Source organism: Chrysochloris asiatica, unplaced genomic scaffold, assembly GCF_000296735.1.
Source record: "Chrysochloris asiatica unplaced genomic scaffold, ChrAsi1.0 scaffold00012, whole genome shotgun sequence".
NCBI lineage: Eukaryota > Metazoa > Chordata > Mammalia > Afrosoricida > Chrysochloridae > Chrysochloris > Chrysochloris asiatica.
The window spans coordinates 33,040,504-33,050,523 of NW_006408530.1; the positions used below are offsets into that span (position 1 = coordinate 33,040,504).

The 10,020-nt window shown below is 39.1% G+C and overlaps 1 protein-coding gene across 1 annotated transcript in view; it reads right to left on the bottom strand.

Moving 5' to 3' along the window:
• Nucleotides 1-10,020, bottom strand: part of MGAT5 (mannosyl (alpha-1,6-)-glycoprotein beta-1,6-N-acetyl-glucosaminyltransferase) — a 307,459-nt gene that overhangs the window by 143,107 nt on the left and 154,332 nt on the right. The window contains exon 9 of the mRNA XM_006834588.1: nt 9,489-9,622. Coding sequence (XP_006834651.1) covers nt 9,489-9,622 — 134 coding nt within the window. The remainder of the gene's footprint in view (nt 1-9,488; nt 9,623-10,020) is intronic.

Sequence of the window (10,020 nt, forward strand, 5' to 3'; positions counted from 1 at the left end):
CTTGTGGTTCAAACTGACTTTGCAGTTCAGCGTATTAATCCACAGCACCACACAATTTCAGAGTTTTCTTTTGCTCTTCTAAATGGTTTGGGCAACTACCTTCTGTTCATTTTCTGTGTGTGGATAGGTTTCTTTCTTTCATTTACTGAAGCATCATGCTCCTTGTTTGGGACTGTGGAATATATGGAGATTACCTTCAGGGGTTCACAATAAGCCAGATGCATAACAAGTCACAGTACACCACAGTAGGCAAACTGAAAGAATCCCTAAATATAGGGTCAAGCCAAGGACAGGGCAAGAAGAAAAAACACAAAAATTGATTTGCAACAATAAATAACAAAAGGATCCCCTACAAATATAAATGTGGATATATCTCATTAGAAGAACATAAAACAGCTTTGTCTTAGTGGAACCTTGAAAAATATCATGATAGAGTAAGTGGGAAAAAGAGACATAAAAGGAAGTCTGAGTCCTACACCGTGATCAATGGTATGTTTGGGTCCATCGCTGTGACTGAATGTGTCAATCCATCTGAATGAAGGTTTCCTGGACCCTCTACTTTACTAACCAGGAAGTTCTTTTCTATCAGTTCATCTTTCCCAATCATCTGGCCAAAGTAACCCAGCTGAAGTTTTACCAACCTCACTTCTTTTTTCTTTTTGTCTTGAAACTTTTTACTGTGACTTGCGTGAAGGGTTATTGAGTAGATCATCAGTTTCATGGTCAACAAATCATACACTTTGCTTCATCTCAATGATTGCAAACTCCTCCTTGTAATAATAGTTATCCCCTTTCCTTCCTGTGGTTCTTATTTCTATTCCTCGCTCCTTCCTAGCCCTTCTAAACTTTGTCCTTAAGTAAATGTTGCCCTCTTAATCTTGAATTGATGGCCACTCCAAGGTGAGCATACCTTGGTAGTGTTGTTGTCCCCTCTATATACCTGTCTGCCACGTGGTTGCAAATTGGACCATGAGGGTGAGTTCCGGTCCAGACCTGAAGGATGGTCATAATTTTGGGCTTCTCCAGTCTCTTTCTGATCAGTAAGCCCAATCTTTTAATAATTTTGAGTTTTGTTCCACATTATCTCCCGCTCTATCCAGAATCTTCTAATGTGATCCCTTTCAGAGCTGTAGGCTATAAATGCCGGTCTAATACAAAATTTTCCTGAAACCAGGCAAGAAGAATCTCATAATCTCTGCTATTGCTATTTCTAGCCATAATCTCCAGGGAAAGAGAGGGAATGGTATCTGGGCACCATCTAGTTCTTCTGGTCTTAAGAGTCATGGAGACGGATGCTCACATATTCCATTAGTTCACTGGACTAATTGATTCCAAGCATCTTCAGTTTTTATCACTCTTATTTCTTCCACTCATGGAGAGACAAATAGTTGCATCTTAGATGGCTGCTTATGAGAGCTCTTAAGGTCCCCATCACTATGTACCAAAGTAGTATGTGGAACATTGTCTTTGTGGGCTATGGTATGCTAATTGACCATGGAATCTTCTGAAACTACCATCCTCACTGCTAATGTGCATTTGGGACTTCTAAGATGATTTGTTCATTCTTCTAGCAATTCACAATATACTTAATATTTGTCAACAACACCCCAATTCAAATGGATCAATTCTTCTCCAGACTTCTTCAATGTTCAGTTTCTGCATGCATATAAAAGTGACTGGAAAGGCCATGGCTTGTGTCAGGTACATGTTAATCATCAAAGTGACATCTTTGCAGATGACACCTTTTTAAAAGCAGGCTTTGGAAGCAGATTTGCACAATGTTATTCATCATTTGATTTCTTCACTATTGCTTTCATGGCCATTGATCATGGATCTATAAAGAACAAAATTTACAGCTTCATTTTTTTCCCCCATTTATCATGATGTTTATCAGTCTAGATGTGAAGATTTTTGTTTTCTTCAGGCACAGGTATAATTTATCTCAAAGACTGAATTAAGGTCAATGATTTGAGCCTTTATCAATAAGTGTTTCAAGGTGTCTTCATTTTCAGCAAGCAAGGTTGTGTCATCTGCAAATTGAAGGTTGCTAATGAGTCTTTTTCCAATCCTGATACTGTAGTTTTCATATTTATACAGTCCATCTTCATGGAGTATTTGTTTAGCATACAGACTGAATAAGGAAGATGACATATTCATTACAAAAAACATTGAATGCTTCCTCCCACTTCCCCAAAAAAGGCACCATAAATGTCAAATGGAACCATTATTAGCATTCTAAAATGTGACTGGAAAAACTGAGTAGGTTATTTAAATAGTCTCAGGGGAAAAGTAACATTTTGCTATAATGGTGATTTGAAGGAGGTGGATCTAGTGGCACCCTCAGAGATCAGCAAGATGTGGGTGAAGCTGGGACCAACACTTGCGAAAGTGCATAGTGGGAAAGAGAAGGCTCAAGACTATAGGGTGTTGGACTCACGATATGGGATTTGGGCTTGACTCCATGGGCTAAAAGAAGGTGTTGCAGTATTTAAGGAGAAATACCATGATCTGGACTGCAAAGTGGGTTTGAACCACAAGGTCAGTGGTTCAAGTTCACCAGCTGCTCCTCAGAAACCCTATACGGGGTTACTATGGGTCAGAACCAACTCTACCACACTTAACAATAACAGTAACAACAACAACAACCTTGCTGTAGATGAACTTTCCAGAATCAGCTCTGATGGCAACATGAAGGCCTCGCCTCAGTGCCTATTGCAGAGGCCATGATAGAGTTGGACAAGAAGGGAAATGTCTAGATGACGGTCAGGCCTTGAAGCTGAAGAGAGAGAAACAACAGGACTTTTTAGCTACATAAAATACAGCCTAAAAGCCTTTCTGATCTCAAACCACCAGGTCCCTCTAGAATATACTTAGAAAGTTATCAGGTAGTCTATGTGGGTACTTGACAGTGTATGCCAACACATACTATTATGCCCACTTGCAAACTAAACACTCAGAGAAGATAGTTACAGAGAACTGGAGCAAGTCATAAGAAAAATAAGTTTCAATGTGTAGAAACTCCACCAACTTAGTGGAGAAAAGGTTAGCAGAGTAACAGAAGCAGTCTTACAATGAGAAGTAAATGATGAGTACTCATGAGTACAAAAGTCCTGATGTCCAGAGCAGTACATTTACTTGAGGTTCAAACCTTGGAAACCCTTTATAGTGTTGCTATAAGTCAACTGACTCGATGGCACTTCATAACAATGAAGATGCTTCACCAATGGTGAGATTTTATCCACCATTTTTCTCCACCTTCTGGGTCCTCTCTGACTTGCCTTTTCTATATTTTATCTGGGAACATGTATATCAGAACAATGTTAAATGCTAATAAGACAGGTGGACTGCAAGAAGACATGATTCTACATGCATAATATTCTATTTCTTAGGTTTCCAAACTTTTGATTGTATGTCCCAAGTGGTAAAAAACAACCTAAGCATACTCACTGGAGAAGGATATCATGTTTGGTAAGGTGGAGGGTCTGAGTAAAAGAGGAACACACCCAGCGAGACAGACTGCCAAAGTGGCAGCATCGATGGGCTCAAGTGTAGCAACAACTGTGAGGTTAGCTCAGGACCAGGCAGTGTTTCATTCACTATGAGTCGGTACCAACCCGATGGCACCTAACAACAACAACAACAACAATTCAGTCAGTATGCTGAGCAAACATATTATCAGAATTGGAGGAAAACTCATTAACAACCTGCATCATAAAGATGATACAACCCGACTTGCTGAAAGCAAAGAGGACTTGACACATTTATGGATAATGGCCAAAGACTACAGTATTCAATATAGATTACACCTCACCATCAAGAAAACGAAAATATTCACAGATAGGCCAGTAAGCAACACTGTGATAAACAGAGAGGGTAGTGAGTTTATCAAGGGTTTCATTGGACTGGATCCATGATCAATGATAGCAGTAGTCAGGAAATCAAATGTTGTATTGCATTGGATGAATCTGCTGCTGCAAAAAGTCTCTTTAAAGTGTTAAAAAGCAAAGATACCACTTTGAAGACTAAGGTATGCCTTGACCCAAGCCATGGTATTTTCAATCTCCTCATCATGGCAAAAACTGAACAATGAATAAGAAAGACCTAAGAAGAATTGATGTCTTTGAATTATGACGCTGACCAAGAAGATAGAATATATCATGGACTACCAGATGAATGAACAAGTTTGTGGTGGAAGAAGTACAACCAGAATGCTCCTTATGAGCAAAGATGGAGAGAATTTGTCTCATGTACTTTGGACATGTTATAAGGAGGGACCAATAACTGGAAATGATGTCACACTTGGTAAGGTGGAGTGTCAGTGAAGAAGAGAAAGACCCACAGCAAGACTGATTGATACACAGTGGGTGCAACAATTGGCTCAAACAAAGGCTCTATTGTGAGAATGTCCAGGACCAGGCAGTTTTTCACTCTGTTGTACTCAGGGGCCCTGTGAGTTGGAATCTGACAGCATCTAACAACTAGCCAAAAAAAGTCTGATTATGTCTCAGTATAGGTCCATTTTTACACACTAGTTATATAATGATTAGGATCAGTTCACTTCTGGGAGTGTGGTGGCACGAGAGGATAAGCACTGAACTGTGAACCACAAGTCTACCAGCCGCTGCTCAGGAGAAAGATGAGGCTTTCTGTTCCCGCAAAGATTTAAAGCTTCAGAAACCGTCTAGAGGGCTGCTATGAGTTGGAACTGACTCAGTGGGACTAACAACAACATCACTCCATTTATATTAACAAGGTCCCCAGATGGGACAAACAGTTTGTACTTGATGACTAATCCTGGTGTGGCGCTATGGACCACAAAGTTGGTTTGAACCACAAGAATGGTAGTTCAAACTCGCCAGTCACCCCATGGAAACCCTATACAGGATCACTATGAGTTGGAACTGACTCAATGGCACTTCAAAACAAGTAAACAAAAGGTTGATGACCTGAACCCACCAAGCAGAATCTGCTGCTTTAAAGATTACAGTTACAGTCAAGAAACCATATGGAACAGTTCTGTTTAAGAACACAAAGAGACTTCAGAACGTTTGTGGAAAAATATTATTTTTTAATTCCATTTGTCCACATGCTATTTGAAGACTCCTCCAGCCCAGATGCATCTTATCATGACAAAGGCCTCCAACTGCTTCTTTGCCCTTACTTCCTTCACAGAAAACAGCCCAACCATGAGGAGCATTTTCATCGCCTGATGAATTTAACAACCACTGATGAACATTATGGGATTTAAAATGCTAATTTCCCAATTCTAACATTCACTTATTTGCATTTAGTTGCTGTGATTTCTCTATAATTATCAACTTTCCCTCATCAACTATTTGATTACCTTCAAGTACAATCTGTCCTAGAAAGGAAGGATACAGGCTAGATTGTTTTCCTTTACTCTTCAGAGTAAGGAGTTGGTGTCCTAGCAACTTACAAAGGTGACTGATAGGACATGGTGGAGTTTTCTGTCTGGACTCCAACACCCCTCTGACAAATGTTACGATGCCGATGCTGTACCACAGGAATTTCAAATACCAGTACTGTGAATTTGCTGGACAGGTTTCAACAAGACATCCTAGACTAACACAGGATAGGACGAAAGGCCTTCCAAAGATTAGTCAATGAAAACACTCCGGATCACAACAGAACAGCCCTATACAGTGCTGGAAGATGAACCCTGCTGCCACAGTGAGTTAGAAATCACCAACCATCCTAAAGATGTCCCAGCACCAGGCAGTGTTTTGTTCTGTTATATACATGAAGCTGCCAAGAGCTGTACAGAACTTGACGGCAACCAATAATAACAACCATCTATTGGGAGTATATTTGGAGTATAATAAGGGACTCATAAATTATTTTTCATTCAATTTCAAGTCACAGTAGTCATGATTCTTTTGATGCTCAAGAGTGCTAGCCCCTTCAGGTTGGCTTTTGTGTCCTTTGGATATCACCCAGTGGTCATTGTTAGCTTCCTTACTCCTTGTTTTCTGGCATGACCAATGCCCCAGTTTGAACATTTTATGCCTCAGACTTAGACTCAGCGATTTATCCTAGGATGCATTTCCTTTCAGTAGGAAATGGTATTTTTAGGGGAATCCCAATTTGAGTGCTGAGGATATTCACTGCTATTGGATATTCTTTACTTTTAGATCATTTGTAAGTAGAGAACTGGGAAACATTTTCTAAGCGAGAAAAAAAAAAAAAAAGAGTTCATACTGATATTTTCTATTCAAATTGAAGCCTACAGTCTATGCACAAATTCTTCAATTTTATGCTTCTATTCCCTTTTTCATACTGAAAATCTTGACTTCTATAATACATGTATACTGATAATAGTTTCATATAAGTAAATAAGAATTTAAAACAAAATACTGTGCTTTAAAGTCAGTTTAAGTAAAGGTTCAGTTTAAGTTAAGGGTAGTTAGGCGTGTTTCATTTACTTCAGTCTATTTGTAATGTTTAGTGAATGCTTTTGTTGGAATTTGGAATATATCTGGAAGACAGCTACCTGGCAAATCAGTTGGAAGGGACTTATATTTGTACCCATTCCAAAGAAAGGTGACCCAACGGAATGTGGAAATCATTTCTAATATCACATGCAAGAAAATTTTTGCAGAAGATAATTAAAAAATGATTCCAGCAGTACATCAACAGAGAGCTGTCAGAAATTCAAGCCAGGTTCGGAAGAGGATACAGAAGGGATATCACTGCTGATGTCAGAGGGATATTGGCTGAAACAGATAAAACCAGAAAGATGTTTACTTGTGTCAAATGTTATTGACTATGCAAAGACATTTGACTGTGTGGATCTTAACAAATAATGGGAAACATTTCAAAGAATGGAAATTCCAGAACACTTAACTGTGTTCATGAGGAACTTGTATACAGACTAAGAGGCAGTTGTTTAAACAGAACAAGGGCTACTCAGTGGTTTTAAATCAGGAAAGGTGAACACCACAGTTGTATCTTTTCATCATACTTATTTAATGTGTATGCTGAGCAAATAATCTGAGAAGGTGAATTATATGAAGAAGAATGTGGCATCAGGATTGGAGGAAGACTCATTAACAACCTACAATATGCAGAGGACTTAAAATACTGATAAGATCAAAGACGGCAGCCTTCAGTATGAATTGCACCTCAGTATTTTGAATAGTGCCAGCCAGCCAAGCCATTTGAACTGAAAGGTTGGTGGTTCAAGCTCACCAGCTGCTTCTTGGAAACTCTATACAGGGTCACTATGGGTCGCAACCGACTAAACAGCACTTAACAACAACAACATATAGTATAGAAAAATCCTCACAACTGTACCAACAAATAACATCATGATAAATGGAAAAAAGATTGAAGTTATTAAAAATTTCATTTTGCTTGACTCCACAAGTAACATACATAGAAGCAACAGTCAAGAAATCAAATAGCTTAGTCCATAAGGCAAATATGTTGCACAAGACCTCTTGTTCAAGAGCAAAGATGTCAGCTTAGGTATAAGGTGCACCTGACCCAAGCCATGGTATTTTCAATCACTTTATATGCATGTGAAATCTGGTCAATGAGTAAGGAAGACTACATAAAAATCAATGCATTTGAATTATGGTGTTGGAGAATACAGAAAGGACCATGGGCTGCCAGAAAAAGAAACAAAACTTGTCTTAGAAAAAGCACAGCCAGAATGCTTCTTAGAAGTGAAGATGGCAAGACTTTGTCTCTCATTCTTTGGACATGTTGCCATGAGGAATCAGTCCCTGGAAAAGAACATCATGCTTGGTAAAGTGGAGGGTCAGTGAAAAGAGGAAGACCCCCAGTGAGATGGATGAGAAGCAGCAATGAGCTCAAGAGTAGCAGCAATTGTGAAGGTGGTACAGGACTGGGCAGTGTTTTGTTCTGTTGTGTCTAGGGTAGCTATTAGTCTGAATTAACACTATGGTATCTAACAACAACAGAAAAACCTCTCAAAGTAGCACCATCTCGTGATGGTCATATACTCATGGAGTCTTTCAGGCAGTTGTGACTATTATAGAGAGAAGTTACATTTGCTGCTATTTGGCATACACACAAGACCACTTCGTAGGTTCTTTTGTCTGATCTCATTCCAGTCCCTACAAGCTAAACAGAAAAGTCAAGCTTCCCACCATGTCTTACCATGCTGAAAGCCATTTGTCACCTAATTTGTCCAATATGAGGCTGCTCCCAAACTGTGCTGTAGAGAAAGATTATAATAACAGGATGATAAAGCTCTAAGAACAATGATTTTAATGTTCACAATGTGTCCAGCCTGTTCTCACAAACCTCTCAAGGCAAAAGAGAATGTGTAAAAAACAAATTCTGTTTTAAAAACTGTTCTCCCATTTTCCTTAATTCTTCTCAATTCTCCCTTCTCAGACATGAAGCCCAGGTATGAGTCCAATGTACCTGCAATAATACATTTACTGAGCCTGGGGGCAGTCATCTTCAGGTGACTGCATATGAGAGCGAAGGCAGCCACATGGCTATGCTCAAGGACAGGGGCCTCCTGAGTCAGACTTAACAAAGAAATCAGAGTTCCTTCTCAGAAATTAAATTCTGATAGGAACCACTGCCTTAGAATTACTCTAATAATTTTAGAAAATGGGAATTCTTCACTCTGAGCATCCAAGTTAGCTGTCGAACTCATATACTTTCATTTCCAGAAGCAGACATCAAATCATTGCTAAGGGTCTGTTGACTTAAGTGATAAATTTGTTTGGTATATACACTATCAAATTTGGTTATTTGACTTTCTGTCCCCCAGTTAATTAGAAAGAAAAAGAAGCTAGAGGCAGGTAAACTGTTAGCAGCGATAAGAAATGTTGAATGTGTAAAAGAAAACCATCGAAACTAAAAAATGGTCAGAACACATTAGTGGAGGTCAGTTAGCTCACTGTCTCTTCTGGTGTGTTCTCTCATGACGTACCCTCAGATGATACTGAGCTCGATGAGAGCAGTGACTACAAGTCAATAGGACAAGGTGACATTTTATTCTAGCACTAATATTTAGGAAGCCAGTAAAAAAGTATGAAGCAGAGTTTGAAATGGCTCCATTAAAAGAAGTTATATTTTTTAAAGGTTTGATGCTTCAAATGATGAAGTCTTGAATGTGGAAACTGGATTCTCAGGGAAGACCTCATTACCAGCAGAAATGGAATCTAAGCAACAGTTCTGGTATGGAACATGTTTAGAGCCTGCCAATCCAACACCAGCTCAAAGCCCTTTCCTCATAGATTTCTACTGATACTTGATATTGAATATTTCTCTCCAGAACATCTCCAAGGCTTTTGACAAAATGTTCACATAGCTTTTCAATTCCAAAACAAGAAATTCAGTTGTTTCCAAGAAAAAAGGCTCAATGGTACACATTTTGAAAGCTAACTATCCCGAGAATTACAGTTCAAATGGCTGTCTCATTTATTTATTTTATCCATCCCAGAAGTCATTCTAGAAAGCAGAGGTGAAACATGAATACTCACGAAACATGGTATAAAACTGCTGAGGGTTCAGATTCCATTTTCCCCATGGGGTCTTGTGGCCTTTAGATTGAGCATAATTTGCATGGTTAAATTCAGGTTCAGTGCCAAATGAGTCTAGGACTCGGAGCATGCACCTGAAAAAAAAAAAAAAAAAGAAATAAAAAGTGATGAGTTTTGGTGGGACTGCAAAATGGTCCAACCTCTCTGGAAAGCAATAGGGCATTTCCTCAGAAGGTTGAAAATAGAAATACCTTATGATCCAGCAATTCCTCTACTTGGTATTTACCCACAAGAAAAACGGGCCATAACAGGAGAAGATATATGCACACCAATGTTCATAGCATCACTATTTACAATAGCAAAAAGATGGAGACAGCCAAAGTGCCCATCAACTGAAGAATGGATAAACAAACTGTGGTACATACACACAATGAAATATTATGCTACCTTGAAGAATAACAAGGAAGCGGCAAGCCACCGCATAACATGGATGAACCTTGAGGACATTATGTTGAGTGAAATTAGCCAGTCA